General features: G+C 39.3%; 1 protein-coding gene across 2 annotated transcripts in view; it reads left to right on the forward strand.

Annotated features, from left to right (window-relative positions):
• Window positions 1–19,919, forward strand: part of DOK5 (docking protein 5) — a 153,081-nt gene that overhangs the window by 59,992 nt on the left and 73,170 nt on the right. For both annotated transcript variants that reach the window (XM_025470448.3, XM_025470447.3), the window contains exon 2: window positions 10,852–10,959. In XM_025470448.3, coding sequence (XP_025326233.1) covers window positions 10,852–10,959 — 108 coding nt within the window. The remainder of the gene's footprint in view (window positions 1–10,851; window positions 10,960–19,919) is intronic.

Raw genomic sequence — 19,919 nt, forward strand, 5'->3', positions numbered from 1 at the left:
GTTCTACATCTTCCTCACTCTTCAGCTTCCTCCCACCCTGTAGATCTGAAGAGAGAGGGAAGGAGGTGCATAACTTTCTCTCAGAGCATTGGCTCTCCCGACCCTGGTCAGCTTTGTACTGACAACCAAAGGGTTTCCCTTGATGACAAGAACCGTTTGTGGCAGATATTGACTCCATGAGACCTTTTAACCATATGTATTACTTGTTTGAACATTCCTAAAATATGCATATCCATGTATTTACAAGTGAAAAACGTATAAAGGAAGAAAGTTGCAAAATAAGGTTTAAAATGGTAGGGAGAGGCCAGTTCTTGCAGGTTCTGGAATGTTTTAAGACTTTGGTTTTTACCCCAGAGGCAATTCAGGCAGCCACAGAAATGCTTTAAGCAGCAGATTGATGTGGTCAGATTAGGGTTTTAAAGATCACCCCAGATGCACTGTAGGAAAAGAAATCAGAATGCAGCCAGAATGGAAGCAGGGAATCTCTGAAACTCTGGAGACGGTGAGTTAGGTTGGGGTGGGAGTCCCTAGAGAAGCACTAAGAACATTCCAGGCTTAGCTAGAAGGAAAGTACACGGGGACATGAGGTTGCTGGATTGCGTTAGACGATTTTCCAAAGCAGGTAAAATCATGACTCTTCACAGATGGAGAATGAACACGTTGCAAATTCTGCTTTAACTCATTAGTTAAGTGAGAGAACAAAGCAGAATATTATGAGTAGGGTAGCCCAGAGAACCCACACATTTATATACCTGGCGAAGTGAAATGAGTGTTGGAAAGGAGGCAAAACTTGCCTCACTGGCAGTGGGGGAGGGAAGTTGGTTGGACCTCTGCTGCATGGGACAGGGACAGAATTTGCCTCTCCATGGACTAGAATTATGTTGCATTTCTAGGAGTTGTCTGCAATTTAGGAGTAGAAGGGCTCCCACAGAATCCGAAACAGATAATCCTAGAAGTGTGTGTGCTATGGTATGGAATGCACAGTTTTCCATTAAAGCACAGATTTTTTCCCCAATAGTTTCATGTGTGAGTGTGTGTGTCTGAGGGAGGGCTGGTGGCGAAGGGTCAAATATGGCCCACAGTCTTCTTGCATAAGCAATAGGGCCCTATATACTGAAGGGGTATATATATTGGAGTAGAAACCTGTTAAAAAGCAAGAATAGCCTACTTTTTAAAACTTAATTTACTAATAGCATTTCTATGGTGTAAATATTATGTTACAGTATCATTTTTAATGATAGCAATTTCCAGTTTACAGATATGCCATAATTAATTAAACCAGTCTCCTGGAACGTTTAGAGTGTTTTCAGTTTTTATGTGGAAGAACCTTATTCCCATATGTCTGCATATTTCCTTAATTATTCCCTTGGGGGGGGGGAGTTCTTCGAAGTAATATTTCCAGGTCAAAGGGTAGGCATAATTCTGCTTTTAAAAAGGTTGTGCTAATTTCCCTCACCGTTTAGCGAAGGATTGACATAGCTAATTTATTGCCTGTGGATGCTTTTTAAGGATTTTTAATCCTCTTTGTACAAATTTTATTTTATGATTAATTATCCTGTTCTTGCTGGTCTTTTTCTTCGCACTGAATTTAAAATGTACCTTGCTACCCACTGTGCAATCTTCTCGAAATTAGCATTTCTTTCCTTACAAGTAAAGGTATATACCTTTATATGTAAATGATAGGTGTGGGATCATGTTGTTTACTCATTAAAAATTTCTTCCCTTCATAAAATAAATAATTCTGAACCAGCTCATTATTTTAGTTAGTGGTATTGGTAGCAGCCTACAAGTTATGATTCAAAGATGCCAAATAACTCCTTGTCTACTCTTCATGTGTCATCTGCTGAAATCCCATAACGGTAGAGTTATTTGTAGGCCTGGAAAGTTACAACCACCTTGGTCTCCGAGATCATCCAAGTAAAAGCTCTCACAGCTCAGAAGGAGAATTTTGCAGACCCTGGTAGACAGGACGGAGGTGGAATTATCTGCTGGGCTTATTCCTACCTCTTGTTTTGTCTTCGTTAAAGACTCTTCCTCTCCACCTCCAGATTGCATCGTTTGGCCCCATTCTCTGTGGCCACTGGGCTGTCCCTAGATAGTGGCATTTCCTCCATCTCAAAGTACTAGAGGAGTCCGAGACTCTAGGAGGTAGCTGGATACCTTGTGTCCACCACCAAAGTGGAGGACCGGGCGCTTCAGGAGAGGTAGATAGGTCAGCCCCAGGTAGGCGACTACACATGCTAGGAGGAAGCCACTGGTCAGGATGTTGGTCTACTGCAGCCATAACTAATTGAGAACAAGAACCTGAGGGTTGGCAAGGCAAGGGAGGCCAAAGAAAAAGTGAGATACTTGTAATTAGAAATACCTTCCACAAAAAAAAGAAAAGAAAAGAAAGAAAAGAAAAGAAAAGAAAGAAAAGAAAAAAGAAAAGAAGAAAAGAAAGAAAAGAAAAGAAAGAAAAGGAAAGAAAAGAAAAAGAAAGAAAAGAAAAGAAAAGAAAAAAAGAAAAGAAAAGAAAAGAAAAGAAAAGAAAAGAAAAGAAAAGAAAAGAAAAGAAAAGAAAAGACTTTCCATGTATGGGTTTCTGGACTTCGGTCAAGGATGCTGAATACTTTGTCTCTTAAGGAGAGAGAGTGTGAAATTATTTTATTTTATTTTATTTTATTTTATTTTATTTTATTTTAATTTTTTGTGAAATTCTTTTAAAAGCAAACACTTCTGACAAACTGCTAGGATACCTTCGAGTCCTAGCCTAGGATGTTAAGACTCCGGCTGCAGAACTACTCCATTAAAAACCATCACTGGAGATGAACACTTGGTGCCAGGGAATTTAACATTACAAATGTAAATGTCACTCTGAAATAGCTAAGCTATAAAGTCTTCGTCCAGATGAAAGAGCATATGGTTACAACGAAATGTCTCTTTTTAGATTATGATAAGCTTGAAAATAAACTTCTTACAGACGGCTCGACCCTCGGCATAAGTTTGTGCCTCTCTAGGAGTCCAACTTTTCTGGGAAACTCCTGGAGTGATGGTTAGCTTGTTCTCCAGAGTGGGGCAAACCGAAGTGAAATCCTGGCTTTTTTTCTGCTACCTTCATGCCCTCGAGTAATCTTAGCAAGTAACCTTGCTGAGGCTGTATGTCCTTATAAAATGGGCATAGTGACAGGACGTGCTTCACAGGACTGGGGGTGGTGGTGGCAGGGAGGGTGGTTAATTGAAAGAAAAGAATGCACAGAAAGGGCTCAGCACTCTGTAGTGCACAGAGGAAAGGTTCAGCCGGTGGTAGGTGTTGATATTAGCCTCCTGGATGAGAAGAGCTTTTGATTTGTTTTGGAGAGTAGGTTAGCATGTGAGCAGTGAGGCTAATTTAGTATTGTGTGCTCGGGGGTATATCTTGACAGCTGGGGAGAATGCTTTGAGAAGAGCCGACGTGATTATAGAGAAGGGGGTGTCGGTAATATGGAAAATCTCCCTTTTCTTCCCAAGTGCACCTTGACTTCGTAGAAAAAGGTAATAATCAGAAGCTAACTACGTCCTAAGGCTGGAGATGGGATGCTATCTGTGTCGTGCATGCGAGGTCTCTCTTTAGGACAGCATCTGAATTCATGGTAGAGAATGCTGGACAGTGGACAGGACACAGAAGTGTGGTGGAGGGTGTAGAAAAAGCATCACGTCAACATTTTTTTTTTTTTAATTTTTTTTTTTTTTTTTTTTTATGATAGGCACACAGCGAGAGAGAGAGAGAGAGGCAGAGACACAGGCAGAGGGAGAAGCAGGCTCCATGCACCGGGAGCCCGACGTGGGATTCGATCCCGGGTCTCCAGGATCGCGCCCTGGGCCAAAGGCAGGCGCTAAACCGCTGCGCCACCCAGGGATCCCACACGTCAACATTTTTTTAAAAAGATTTTATATATTTATTCATGAGAGACACACAGAGAGAGGCAGAGACAAAGACAGGGAGAAGCAGGCTCCCTGCAGGGAGAGCCTGATGTGGAACTCGATTCCAGGACCCCAGGATCATGACCCGGCAGATGCTCAACCACTGAGCCACCCAGGTGCCCCAGGTCAACATTTTAATATAATTTTAATATAATATAATTTTATATATGTAAAATCTGGGCTTGTGGGAGAGTTGTGGAATATATAGAGATTCTCACCTGAGCTATATTCCCTCCTCATTTTCTCTCTTGAGGGACATGTCAACCTATTTCTTTGTTCATCAAAAGGTCACATGAGCTTAAACCGTTGAGAAATACTGGCATCGATCAGAAGTTGGCCTGCTGCTTGATTTTTTTTAAATTAAGTTTTATTGGAAGATAACCACACCACTCACTTATACATATTCTGTGACTACTTTTGTGCTATGACTGCAGAGTTTGGTAGCTCCAGCAACGACCTGTGATCACCAAAGACTAAAATATTTACCCTCTGGCCCTTTACGGAAAAAGTTTGTTGACACTGGCAATGGACCATAGAGACCTCAATGGTCACATCTTACTGAGCTTTCTGCTTTTTCTGGAGTATACATGGAGAGAGTATATTATTTCCATTTAACAGAAATTCTGTGGCCAAATTTTGCCTTCTGTTATCTTTATAATGGCCCATGCATTCTCCAGAAGTTGAATTTATGACTCTGTCGTGCAGCCTGTTGTCATGGACTGCCAATAAAATTAGGAACCCAAAACAAATTCTTACTTGTTTCAGCTACTTTTTGGCACTGGAAATCTCAGTGAATTTACCAGACTGTTCTTTGTTAGGAGAAGAAGCTAGTAAAAGCGTCAGCGATTTGAAACCAGAGCTAAGCCGTTATTAAGGGTATCCAATTGTAAAGAAAGACGATGGAAAAATAACAGTACAAATCATCTATGGGTTGGTGACAACTTAAGGCTGAAAATTAGATGTAATAAAGCCACCACCCATAACTAGCAAGAGAAAATGTACACTGGAGAAAATTTTCATGTAACTGCGAAATCTGGTGTCTATCCACCCAGGCTGTCAGAACTGTGTGCTGTGCTTATCTTTTTAGCTTCAGCAGTGGCTCGTGCGGATTAACTTGTCCAAATCCGGGACTTTGAAGATATTCACAAAGCCTCATATTTTTCAAATGTGCAATCTTAGATCAGCGTACAGTCATCTCTAGGAGTGGTTCTGACAAACGTCCCCCAGGAGACATTTGGCAATGTCTGGAGATAATTTTGGTTGTCAACCGAGTGGGGGAAGTGTGCTACTGGCATTCAGTTGGCAAGGGCCAGAGATGCTACTAAACATCCTGGAACATACAGGATACCCCACCCCCTCACACTATGAAAAATTACCTTGCCTTAAATGTCACTAGTCCTGAGGTTGTAGAACCTTGACGTGCAGTAGGTGAGATATTTCAGAAGGGAATTTAGTCCGTCATCAAATTCTCTTAACAGTATATCATTAAGATTATCTAGTCTTTATGTCTGGTGAGAAGTACACTTAGCTATTATCCTTGGGATAAAAGGTTCCTCTTTTAAATTAAAAAACAATTAGTTAAAAAAATCTATTGAGGGCACCTGGATGGCTCCGTGGTTGAGCGCCTGCCTTTGGCTCAGGTCGTGATCCCAGGGTCCTGGGATCAAGTCCCACTTCAGGCTCCCTGCAGGGAGCCTGCTTCTCCCTCTACCTATGTCTCTGCCTCTCTGTGTGTGTCTCTCATGAATAAATAAATAAAATCTTAAAAAAAAACAATTGAAAGAAAAATGTTAACTAAAATGTACTACAGATGGTAAGTAGATATGTTATATAAAATACGAAGGAGATGGTTGAATGAATTAATTTAAAGGGAAAAAAACTGTAAACCCTCAAGTGGGATTGTTCTCAAATTGTCATCTTTTTGACAACGTCTGTGTTACTCCCAACTAGTCAGTCACATATTACCACGTTCAGGGAGTCCTGTGTCGTTCCCTTTAAACAGTACTGAGCTATTTAGAGTGAGTTTTTAACCCTCAGGTACTAAGTGGCTCTTCCAGGGTTCTTGGGACAGAGAATGTCTGGGGTGAAGTTGAGAGTTCACTGGAGCTCAACAGATTTATTTCTGCCTCATTGTCTCTCTTCTACTCAGGACAGCGTCTCACACTGCTCCACTTCAAAGCCCTCTGTGTGCCACTTGTGGGAAACCACACATCTCATCGTGGAGCATTGGTTGGAGAGCTCTTTGTTGGCAGTCCCAAGTGGAAAGCACTGTGTTATTTGCATCTTTATGAATATTTATGGCCCGGGTTTGCAAGTTACAAATAAAATACCTGGGTAACGTGTTAAAGAGCAAATTTGTCTGGCCCCACCCCAGGAGGTTCTGAGTCAGTAGACCTTGGCTAATCTCTAAGAATCTACATAATTAACAATTATCTTGAGTGATGCTGGACCAGCACTGAGGATCACTGATGTGGGATGTAGGACAGAATAAGGAATGGCTTTGATTGCATGATTGCTCCCAACTTTTGCATTATTTTTGTACCACGTGTTTGTATGTTACAAATATCCTGAGCCTTTTCATAAACCAAATTTTGGTTTTCCTTATCTCCTGGTCAACCGACATGATGTACTCTATTCCATGGTGATGCCCCAGCCAATAGTTGCATAGGAATTTATATAATAGCATTTTTGCAGTTACTTGTAACATTGCACTTTTGCCCTTATTACTGAATAAAAGAGAAGAAAAAGAAAAGTGAGAAACAAAAACCCCTAAACTCACTACAGATGGATTAAAGGTGGAAATTATTAAGCATGGTGAAATTGAGGCGTCTTTAGCTTGCTTTCAACAACCTTTAGACATCAGCCACAAACAGACTGGTTGGATTGTGAAGAAAATGAACAAGTATAAAAGGAAGTTGGAAATGATATCATTCGAGAGTGAGTCTGAAAGTTGAGGCGTAATTAGGAAATGTAAATGATCTTCCTAAGTGAAAATAGTGTTTTGCTACACTGGTTATTTTTGCAAACCTTTAGCATGCTCAATTTTTAAAACATTTTCAGGGGCATGTACAAAAGAAAGGGGTTGCCAATAGTCGAATGACAGCCTATTTTGCGCACTCTTTATGTGAACAGAGTGACAGTTAGTCCCACTGTATTTACAGTCCTCTGGTGGTGGTCAAATTCTAAGGGACACAGTTGTCTCATCCATTATTCAGACAGGAGTGAGATGTTGGTAAGACTTCTATGTGTCAACCATAGCACTGGAAATGCTAATTTTCATGATGGGGTCTCTATCCTGAAAAGGATTTTATGTTTGAACTGTTATCAATGGCTCCTACAAATTGGCTTCTTAAAGTTCTTTAGGCCACTGGTTAATTAGACTGTGGTCTGATAGCGATAGAAGAAGGACTGGTGAAGAATGTAAATAACTGTTATTAGATTAGGCTGTAGTTTTAAGAGTTTGCATAAATATCCATACATTTTTCCGCTAAAATTTTTAAGTATTTTGAGATAGTTGTAGATTTACATTCAGTTGTAAGAAATATTACACAAGGATTCCGTACTCTTTACCCAGTTTCCCTGGTGATAACATCTTCAAAGCTATAACACAACATCATAACCAAGATATTGACATTAATGCAGCCAAGATCCAGGACAGTTCCATTGCTTCAGGGGTCCCTTATATTACCCTTTTGTCAACATATCCACTTGCAGTCCCTAACCCCTGACAATCACAGTTCTATTTTCTATTTATTTTCTATTTTCCATTTGTGTAATTTGTCATTTCAAGAATGCTACAAATAGGGTCATATAGTATGTAACCTTTTAGGTTTGGCTCCCCCCACCCCCTACTCTACTCAGCATAATTATCTGAGGATTCATTCAAATTGTTGCAGTCTTGATAGTTAAATAGTTTTTATAGCCAAGTAGTATTCCATGATATGGATGTACTTAACTCATTGAAGAATATATGGCTGTTTCCAGTTTTGCACTGATACTGATCAAGCTGCTGTGAAGATTTATGTTCAGATGGGGTGGGGGGAGTTTGCATTTCTCTGGGATAGTTTCCTAAGAAAGCAACTGTGGGGTCAGCGTTTTTAAAGAAACTGCACAGCTGCTTCAGCATGCCTGTACCATTCTACAGTCCAACCAGCAAAGTATGAGACCCAATTTCTCTGCATCCTTCTCAAAAAGGCATTTGGTGGTAGTATTATATTTTTTATTTCAGCCAATATGATAGATGTGTAGTGATATTTCGTGATTTTAAATTACATGTATCTGTTGGCTAATATTGTTGACCATTTTTTCTGTGCTTCTTCATCATCTGTACATCCTCTTCAGTGAAATGTGTATTCATTTTTTTCCTTCCATTTTGTAATTGGATTGTTTGGTTCTTTACTGTCGAGTTCTTTATGTAGGAGTTCTTTATGTATCCAGATACTAATCCTTTGTCAGATTTGTGGTTTGCAAACATTTCTTCCCAGTCTGTAGTTTGTCTTTTTATCCTCTTACTAGAGTTTTTCACAGAGCAAAATTTTTAAGTTTTGAGGAGGTACAGTTTGGCAAGTTTTTCTTTTATGGGTTGTGCTTTTGGTATGAAGTCTAGGAATTCTTTGTCCACACCATAATCCCCAATGTGGTCTTTTATTTTTCCTGAGGTTTTACAGTTTTGTTTTATATTTAAATCCATTTTGTTTAAGATGAACCTTTTCAGTTAAGGTGTTTATTGTGCTTTTGTTTGTTTGTTTGTTTTCCTACAGATATGCAATTATTCTAGTGCCATTTGTTTGAAAGGCTATCCTTTCTCTGTTGAATTGCTTTTCTGCTTCTCTCTCCATGCTTTTATACTTCTTGATAAGTTAATGATTATGCAAGATGAAAGCCAGTAGAATTGATATTAATTGTAGTATTTTATTGATACCTCTGGATATTTAAGAAATAGCAGTTCTCTTTCATTTAATTTACAGTATTAATTTTTGTGAAACAAAACAAAAACAAGCAAAAAAACCTCCACTTTCTCATGTCATTAGAAATTCCTTCTGAAATTTGTTTCAAATAATATACCTATAGATAGATAACATATATATTACTGGTGTAGCATAATTTAATACATATATATTGTATACTATTCATATTACTACATTTTTAATAAAATGATTGCCTACATAATCTTGAAGATGCATACATCTATATTGTATTATATATCATGTTACATACAACATACTCTATGTAATAGAAGTACTATCATTAACTTTGTCCTTATTGTTGAGGCTTTAGTAATTTCCATTTATCATCATTATAAATAATAACCCTAGAATTATCTTATACATTTAGCAACATGGGGCACAAATCTTACCCTCTATATTCAGAGCGAAACTTCAACATGGAGTGGATTTCATGTTCTTTTTTACCACCTCAAACAAAATGATTAATGAATGTTTAGTTTACTGAGTGAGAAGAGAAAAACAGAATCTATTCAGACAAGTAGTAGCAAATCTGAATTCTCCTCATCCACTTGCCAGTTACTAATAAAGTTGTAGAAGGCATTTTAAATTGAGTATGGTTTGAATGGCCACATGTTTTATGTGGACTTTTTTTGTTTCTTCTTACTAGCTCAGAGGTTCTTAAACTTTATAGTGCATAAAATTTATTTATGGGTTGACTATACAAAACCACATAAATATGGTATTTAGAAGGTGATTTAAGGATCAGGGAGGTAATTGTGATTGAATAGTTACCCACCTGTCTGCACTTGAATTCAGAATTCCTCTTTCAATGTTGGGCTGCATTTGGGCTTTGTCTTTAGGATAGATTCTTATTCTTTGAAGGTTCTTCATATTTGTTGTCAGACAGCCATTAGAGGTCACCAACAGAGTATGAGTGCCACTCAGAACTATGCTATCAGTGAATATTATCATTAATAAAAATCCTTATTAATTTTTATGTTAAAACATCTCATTTTGCTTTTGGAGAACATTGTTTTCCATTTACTCATTAGCTCTTTGCACTTTCCTCTCTTTGTCATGATTAATGTTTTAGTGTCTAGTTTGTATTGGTTCTTCCAATCAGGGTAGCTTTGGTTACTCGGATCAGAACTCCACTCAGCCTTACTCAACTAAGAGTGGTGATGACGGCGGTGGATTCCTAGGGACAGAGATGATTTCCATGAAAACCAGGAGAAGTGAGCAATAGAAAGATGACAAAGAACTAAAATGTCTCTTCTGCACGGAGTAGAAATTATCTAGTTCTCTGTACCAGGTTCCACTGCCTAATTATTAGACATGTGATTCAACATGGTCGCCAATCTTAGTTTATAACCTGCCGGTGTTGACCTCTCAACTCAGCCTGCGCTCAGTCTGAAACTAATCTTTGAGTCTCTGGGTTAGATTTTATGAGGGGGAATCTGATTGGTCTTGATCGGTCATCTATTAGCTGGTCTAGTGTCTGGCCCAATCCTTGGCCCTCAATTATGAGGAATGTCAGGTGACACGTAGGGGCTGTCTCTTTCTTGGGCAGTCAGTGAAGTCTTCAGCATATATCAGGCCCATAGTTTCTATATTTATTTCCATTTGAAATGAGGACATGTGCCATAGATGCCTGCATTATTTGTACTGATTTGGGATTTTTATATTTGGAAATTTTTCTGAAATGTTGCTACTGATAACTGTTATTGAAAAGTTAAGAAATTTGCCTTCAAATATTCATTTTCATTTGAGTCTAGTAATTGAATGACATAATATGCCAGTTGTGGGAACAATTTTGGGTTTTAAAATTTTATTTTCCCGAAGTAGCATCATGCTTATGGCGTATGAATACTTTACAGGTGAAAACATCAAAAAGAAAACATTTAAATGCAAATGTCAGTAATATCTGAGTCAGTGATGCTGAACTCTTTGTATTTCCTTCCAGATATATCAGCGATGCTGGCTAGTATTCAAGAAAGCTTCAAGCAAAGGTCCAAAAAGACTGGAGAAATTTTCTGACGAACGTGCTGCATATTTTAGGTGTTATCATAAGGTAAAACTTGATTGTTGTGGCTTTCTAGAAATCTGTTCGCAAATAGGTAATCTGAGTTCATTGAATCTGAGAACTTGTCTAGATAATTTAACAAAAGTACAAATAATACTTTTTCCAAGGACAAAACATCTCTAAATTACTGTTCGTTAGTTGTTTAAAAATAATTGACTAGTATAATATTACTCTTCTGACTTCCTACTATTTGTTTTTGTTGTTTTTCCAGTCTCTCGTGTAGAATTTACCATGTTCTTTTTAAATTTTCAATTTGCATAGTAAACCCAACTCCCAACATTGAAGACCCGTGAGAGTCATGGTTAGGTCTCCAGGTATATAGCTTATCCAACACCTGATGCAGGTTTAGATTCTCATTCGGTGCTTGGAATGTGGGGTTAGAAGGTGGGAAGTACCTGGAAAGCTGGTGAATGGTGAAGGAAGAGAAAGTGCCACTCATTAGTTTATTTTTTTTAAGCGTGATGACTAAATTTAATTCAGACTTGCAGTTTGAATAGTGGTAGTCAGCTTTCCTCACTAAAAATAGTAATTGTGTGTTAAAATACATCCTTGGGGAGTAGAAAATGAAGGAAAATACTAGGCATACTTGGATTTACAAATTAGACATGTCTTTCCCTCCACAGGGCAATGTTTTTCATGGCTCTTGTTAATGGGCAGCCTATGTCTTTTCTCTTTTCATGAAAATATGTAAAAATGCATGGTTAACTTCCTTTTCCCCCCAGGTGCTAGTTATTTCCATATTGGGAAAATACTATGCTTGTCTAGGGAGGTATTAGGTTTATTTTTATGATAGAACATTTTAATTGTTTTGGTTTTCTATCTTGAGATTCTTAGCTTTATTTGGTGGGATTTTATCAGGAGTGGGGCTACGTGCCCTTTAAAATTTTATGTGAAGCCAGTAGATTCATTAGCACAGAAATTTGGCTCCATGATAGAAAGTGAATAATCTTTCCTTTTTATGCAAATTCTCCACAGGTGGTGACTTTACAACATCTTATTAAGGGCCGGTGTTGACACCTTGGTTTATCCAATAATGAAAAGCAATAGGGCAGACTGTATTCCTTTGCAATTCAGAGAAATAAAACATATGCCGTGCTTTATAGGAACATCTGCACATACATAAAGGAAGAAAAAGCACAAAGCAAGACTTGGAGATAACTAGGGAAGGGAGTCAAGAGTAGTATCTTCCATGTGTTCTATTTCCTCACTATCTTATAACAAAGTTCCATATTCTGAGGTCAGCCTCATTCCCAGCCTACCTTCTCCATATGGGAGAACCCAAGGAAATCTCTTTCTGAGCCTAGAATTTCCTCCACCATTTATCTTCCATGTGCATGATTTCCACTATTTGGATAAGAGTGACCTCAGGCAAGAGTTGTTGAGTTGCAAATCTATTACTTAGGGGCAGTGATCCATGAAGCCAGTGATAGCACACCTTTGAACCCTTGCAAATAATCTTCACCAATCTCAGTATTTCTGTAACACTGGAAACTACTGGCATCCAGACATTTTGGACATGTATTATATCTCAATTTTCCCTCAAGTACCAGTACCTTCCCTAGTAATAAGATGGTGAATGATGGTGCAGGAATGGCTTGCTTCAAAATGCCCGAGGGGATGTTTGGTTTACCTATAGGACAAAGGGAGAAGCTTTTCTCCCTGTTTCTCTTCTTTAACTGATTGATATTGATGCCATCAAATCCTGGTGACCACATTTCCTACTATGATTGACCATTTTCTTCACTGTTCTTCATTGCCTTCTCATTATAAACAAGATTATCTAAAGGCTTCATCCCCTCTTCATCTAAAGGCCAGAAGTTGTGGTTATGCATTAGCTCTTCTCTTAAGAACCTCAGCCAGTCTGTAACTTTACAGTTCACCATCTGCCCTCATATGGTGGCACGTTTGTGTCACCCCAAAACTCATGTGTCGAAAACTAACCCCAAGTGATGAAAACTAACCTCCAAATGATGACATTTGGAGATGCGGCCTTTGGGAGGTGGTTAGGTCATGAGGGTGAAGCCCTCATGATTGGAATTAGTGCTCTTATGAAAGAGACCCCAGGAAGCTCTGTGTGAAGACACAGCCATCTGTGAACCGAGAAGTGAGACCTCTTCAAACACTGAATCTGCCAGTGCCTCTACCTTGGGCTTCCCAGCCTCTAGAAATGTGAGAAACAAATTTCTGTTGTTTATAAGCCACCTGATCTGTGGCAGTGTGTTACAGCAGCTCAGATGGACTAAGACACCATCAGATTCTTGTCCTGTCGAGTCATTGTGAGTGACTGCTAATATTGATTGGTCCTTTCTTGTTTTGGTAGAGTTCCAGATGGAGCCTAGAAACAACTGATTCCTCGCAATCCCCTATAGCTAATATAGAAAAATAAAGAAATGGGCAGTGTTTTGCTTATAGAACTTCCCATACCTAAGAGAAGAAATAAGACAAGTGAGGAATACTTTATAGGAATTCCCCAAATCCAGGCTGTCAGCAAGCGGTGTTGGCTCTGTGTTCAACATGCATAGACTCGAGACATTCTTACGACCCCTGTTGCTGCCATGGTGGTCCAAGCCACTCAGCTGCCTAATGCCTGGCCCTCTACAGTCTATTCAAAACCCTTACATCACATCATGGTACACTGTGCAAAACGCCCAGCCAGGTCTTTATAATGGCCTACACAGTCACATGATTCGACCCCTTGTCCCCCATAACATCATCTGCTCAGTTTCCCCATCCCACATTAGTGTGCTGCAGGCACCCAGCGCTCTTTGCTTTCCTGAGAGCATTGTGTGTGTTTTTTCCTTTTCTGGAATGCTCTTTCCACAAATCTCCATGTACCTCATTTCCTTGCATTGTTCAGATCAATGCTCAAGTTCCTCCTCTAAGACAGGCTGTTCCTTGATCTCTTTGGCACACCTTGCCCATCTCTATTTTTCTCTCCAGCAGTTATCACTACATGTATATATTTATTTAGTTCTTTCTTACTGTCTTCCCCACAACCACCATAAAATAAGGTCCACAAGAGCAAGTTTTGGGTTTATTTGTCTGATGGTAAGGGGACGGCATGGTTTACTCTTCGTTATCATTGCCTAATACATAGTAGACATTTTTAAAAAACTATTTATTGAGAATCAATGAGTATTATCAATAGATGAGATAGAGTAGGTACAGATGGCTTTGTGTCATACTTTTATTTAGCTTAGCAAAAGAAATCTGTGCTTGAGACCCCTGAAACCAGGAAAAGGAATCTTGATTTGGAAGATAGGAGGTGGATAGTGATGGGTCAGAAAAAAGCCAGGGTTGGGAAGTTTTCAGAGGATAGAATCCAGTGTAAAACCAAAGTGGATTGTAATGGTCCCCCCTAAATGTGAGCCAAGTAAAGGAAGATTAAGAACAAACTTGTCCTATTTCAGACTTCTACCTGCTGGCTTTGGAATTTGGTATGTAAATCTTTGGGGACTGTGGTAAGCCACATTCTCTTTCATCTATAATAATCATTAACCAAAGTTCAAAGCATTAGAATGGAAGAATTATCTACATTAAGCCTTCAAGCTCTTGATGCGTTCCTGTAGCCATTCATCCTCCCTACTCTCTCAGATCTGATACATTCAGTATTAATCTCTTGGGGGCATATAAAAAGCCAGAAGAACTCTGCGATATGCATTTTTTATCTAAATGCTGTGTAATTTATGAATCTTGATAATAAAATACTGAGGTTATAAGTAGCACACCGTGACCAGATTGCAGAATTTATTCGAATATAAATTAAGCAATTTCTGAAAGAAATGAGGAACTGTCCATTGTGCTATTTGATCAGTACAGAGATGGTGTGGCATATGTAGCCACATCCCTCCTGGAGGAGATCTGTAGCATTTATGAGAGCACAGCGCCTCTTTCGTTTCATTCTTAGAGATATTATTAAGAAAAAAAAAGCCACTTATGCATATCTGATTCTTATTAAAAGTTTTAAAACAGGAAATTGACTACAGAATTTTAAAGCATGGTGCCTTCCTCACCGAAAATGTAGCTAAGGATGATCTCATGAAAAAAATTGGAAAATAAATACATGAATAATGCACACACAGAGCAATTCATTTTTCATTTCTTTACCTCTTCCAAGAAGTTCCCCTCAAGCACCACAGCTGTCAGAGATGGCTGTGAAATTGATTAACTGTAATTGCAACAATATTAATACTCCAGTGACTTTAAATATAGTTCCCGACCTTCTTGTTAAAGGCAAGTTCACTGTTTTCATTCAGGAAATCAAAGTTGCTCACCCCAACCAGAAGGGGTTGAGCGTTTCTATGAATAATTTTACTTTTTCAAGATGAATAACAATTGGAAGGCAATCTAAGTGAGAAGGAAGACCATCTACTGTTTTTGAGACTGAGGAGAATGGTGGAGTGGGAAGTAAGCCAGACCCAGATTTGGGAAACCTGCTTCCTAATCCTGGCTTTGCCAACATACATGTATGATAGGTTGCTTAACCTCTGTGTAAGGGTGACCTCTGTTAAAAGATAAGCTGAGGTATATTGAACATTCTAAGAGTTTATTTGAGCAAACATTGATTCAAATCATGCAGCACCAAACTGCAAGTGATAGGAGTCCTCCACCAAAAGGGTTGGGGAGGGAACTTTTATAGAAATGGAGGAAGCAAAGTAAGGCAGTTATTGACTGGCTATGGTTTAAAACCTAGTTGGGTGTGATTGGTCATCCTTAGCATGTTGACTTCATAACCTTGTGGCATGTACGGGCTCAGGATTTGGTTTGCTTCCATAGGCTCTCAGGGCATTACAGCCACATCAGTCCAATGGTCTCCTTGTTTAATGAATGTAACACCAAGGCAAGTCACATCATGGCTTCTTCATCATCACACATAGCTGAGCCTGCAGGGTTCAATTCACTTTGGGCCAGAAGGACAGTTCCAATGGATTCATTAATAGAGTGTTTCCCAAAATGTATGTCAGAGACTCTAGAAGAGGAGAGTTCCAGGAGGACCAGGGTTCTGTGGTCGAAGAAATTTGGGAGCTGTAACATATCACCCATTCCTGGGATTTATAATCTGCTATAGTTTATCAGAGGCTCTGAGGAGGCCTACGTTTAGGACACCTGAGTAACTTTGAGTCCGCATCTCCAAAACCGATTGGGCCTTGAGCTGCCTTTTTTTTTTTTTTTTTAAATCATATGTTCCATGAAACAATTAAATTTAATTCTAAGGAATACAGTTTTGGATATGCTGCTTATGTGTGTCACCTTGTTTATGAAATGTCCACGTGGCTTGTTTTTTTCAACAGTGAGCATCTGAGGATGGTCATTCTTACTTCACCAAAATCATATCATTGACTTGTGTATCAAATGGTTATGTGTTTGTGAGTGTATCAGAAACATGGGAGACCCTCTCACTGCAAAGAGTAATCACCATTATTATTTTTGCCAAAGAGTTACTTGTTCTGTCATTCTGTCCTTCCTAAGTCAGTAGGACACTCTCCATCTCCCAAGCCCATTGTCAGATTTTGTTCTTGGTTTCTGCAAAAGTAGGATTCCAGGTTCCTCAGAGTAAGGTAACATCCTAAAAATTATTTCTCTGGAATTTCCACCAGCTTATTACTTGTGTGTCTCTGTGTGTTAATGTTTTCTGTACTAATGACTCATTCTTTTTTACTCAGCTTCTCCCTCTTCTAAAATATTTCCTCTTGTTATGTGGCTGTCTATAATACATCTTTTCAAAACCTTACTGTATGTAGTAGCTTCTTTTCTTTAAGATTTTATTTATTTATTAATGGGAGACACAGAGTGAGGCAGAGACACAGGCAGAGGGAGAAACAGGCTCCCTGCAGGGAGCCCAATGTGGGTCTCGAACCCAGGACCCCAGGATCATGACCTGAGTGAAGGGGTTAACTGTGATACTCAAACCACATTTTCCTGTTTTAAGTACTCAAGGAGGTAAAAGTATGCATTGGTGTGCCAGAGGCTCCTGAAATATGTTCAAAATTGAATTAACTATCTTTCCTACCCAAGCCTGGTTCCTTTTTGGAGTTCTGTGTCTCAGTGTAAGGCACTGGTATCCATTCTATTGTCAAGTCAGAAACCAAGGAATTGTCCTAGATTCACCCTCTTCCTTATCCTCTCTCCTGTCTAGTCCATCATTGCGTTTGCTCATACTCTTGCTCTTGCATGGACATCCTTCCCTGGTCCATGTGGCAGACATTAATTGATCCCTCAAAGTCTACTATGCCTTTACCTCCCCGTGACTCTTCCTGACCTACTCCAAGTTAGCCTGTCTTCTGGGCCCCTTCTACTTGGATGCACCAGTCATATTGAAATTAGTGATTTGTTTTCATGCTATGCTGGTGGCAGATTGTGTCTGATTGGCGCTGACCCCTTAATCATAGACTTTCTTCCTTGATGGTGGATGGCTAATTTTTAGCCGAACACAAGGCTACCCAAAGAAAAGACCTCTGTGTAGTGAAGTATGGCCACATGAATAAATCCTAGCCTGAGTGTAAGCAGAAAAAGTAATATGTCCTTAATCTCTTTCTCTTTCTTGCTGATTAGAATATAGGTGTTAGCCATCTTTGACCCACCATATGGAAAAGACCTTGGGTCTTACAGTGCCACAGAACACCAGGTCAGCCCTAGACTATCTCTGTTTCTCTCATGCGAGAGGAATAATTTCTATCATATTCGAACCTCCTAATCTTGGATTCTCTCTCCTGTGCAGCAGAGAACTGATAGAGTTTACCCTAACTGGTGGCAACAATAGAATACATTTTCCTCATTGTCTAATGAACTCTAGGTATGGAACTCTGCTACAACAGAGTATCCCACTATGATCCTCTCTGTTGGATTGTGATTTTCTGGAAGGTGGGAACTGTACTTTATTTATCTTTGTGTGTCCTTGGGCCCCAGCATGGTGTCTGGCACAGTGGCTGCTTTGGATCCCAGGGACACTTAGGGTGCCCAGGAAAGGATTTGTGGGCCTAGTTACAATAGTACCGCAAAGTAGAAATGTGAAGACACCTTTTGATATATGGAGAATAAAAAGAGCTGTGTGAGAATCTTGCCAAATTCTCGGTCATTGGAACTTACTGCTTGCTTTTGTCCTACTATTAATAAAGACAACTCTGTCACAGCTGTACAGATATTTAAATTTTAAAAATCTATATAAAATACACACTAGGTTAAAAAAAATCAAATGATATTGAAGGGCTTATGATAAAAATTAACTTTTGCTTGCTTTACTTCTCCCCTCCAATTGTGGGCTGAATTATGTATGTTTACATCCTAACATTTGGTGCCTGTGAATACAGCCTTCATTGGAAGTAGGGTTTTTGTAGACATCATCAATCTAGGATGAGGTCACTGGGTTTGGTGTTCTGGTAAGAAAAGACACAGACACACGGGAAAGACAGGGGCTGTGGAATGCCACAGCCACAAACCAGGGGATGCCAGGGATTGTGGGCCACTGCCAGAAGCTAGGGGAGAAGCCTACAATGGATTCTCCCTCAGAGCCTTCAGTAGGAACCACCCTGCTGACTTCGTGATTTTGGGCTTACACCTGCAGAGAAAAGACTTTTCTGTTGTTTAAGACGCCCAATTTGTGATGCTTTGTTATGGCAGCCCTAGGAAACCCGTACACCCCAGACCTAATCATCACCTTCTTTAATGTGCTTTCATTTTCTTGGTAGTTGTTTCTGTGACTCTAAATGATATGTTTATATCTCTCTTATTTTACCAACCTCTGACCCATCTTAGGAAGCTAATGATGTGGCTCATTTATACAATCCCTCACCAACTCTTTCCTTTTCCTTATGAATGTTGGTGATTATATTATTTTAAAGAACTGTCCTACTGATTATATGTATAGCATTGAATAACATACTTAAGCGTCTATACCTTTCTTCATTCATGTTAGGAACTATTTCTTGACAAATAGCGTCATATGATAAAAGTACTGTTGCCTTTACCCTTTACTTGTCTCTGCTCCAAATCGTCAGGTTTTCTTTGCTCTCATATTATCCGGCTCCATATTCTTGCTGCCTTGTAGAAATTGGAGCCCGCTGTTGCGGGCATTCCACTCTTTCAAGAGAACCTAGAAATGCACTTTTTTTTTTTGGTGAGAATTTCTAATGTTTAACTATATTTTTAAAACAGCATAGACCAAACCAAACCTCTCTCTAGGTTGCACTGGCTCATAGGCTCTCCCACCCAACCTTCTTTTTAATCCCTGAGCTACATCTTGAACAAGAGTAGAAGGAGAAAGTGAGAATCTTGCAGGCGTCCACATGCGACCCTAAACTTAGTAGGTGGACTATTTTAGCATGTATAAACCACAAACACAACTGTCATAATACTTGATTTGTGATGAACCTAGCATCTCATTTTCTTTCAGTTATTTATATTAGGCATGCATGTGTATATGTGTGCATCGTGATGAAAAACATCGCCAGCACCTCAGCTACAGTAAGATTTTCATCAGAGCTACACACATTCGTCACGGAGTACTATTTTAGTCAAAAACACCCATTGAAACTGTAAAGACAGATTTATTCTGGATGCCTCCTCTACAGGAGTAGAGGAAGGACACAGACAACCAAATCAAAGAGAAGAAATAAGTTTATCAGGTAGTACAACCGTGCTCGATTCAAGGTTGAAGGTGGTGTCAATCCAAATTGTAATACTTACCATGGTATATGTCCTGGGCATTGGGTCATGTATCATCTGTTGAGTTGTAAAACCAGCTGGTTATAATCTCTAAAGGAAACTTTTTTTGAGGCTTCCCATCACCCTTAGTATCGTATCTAAACTCATTGCCATTACCACAGATTAAGGCTTTGAGTGATTCTGTTCCAACACACATCTCAGACTATCCCAGGCCACTCCACCATCTTGCTGTAACTTGTTCTGCCTCTGGACCTTTGCATCTGCTGTAACTTTGGTCTGCAAAGCCT

This window comes from Canis lupus, chromosome 24, assembly GCF_003254725.2.
Source record: "Canis lupus dingo isolate Sandy chromosome 24, ASM325472v2, whole genome shotgun sequence".
NCBI lineage: Eukaryota > Metazoa > Chordata > Mammalia > Carnivora > Canidae > Canis > Canis lupus.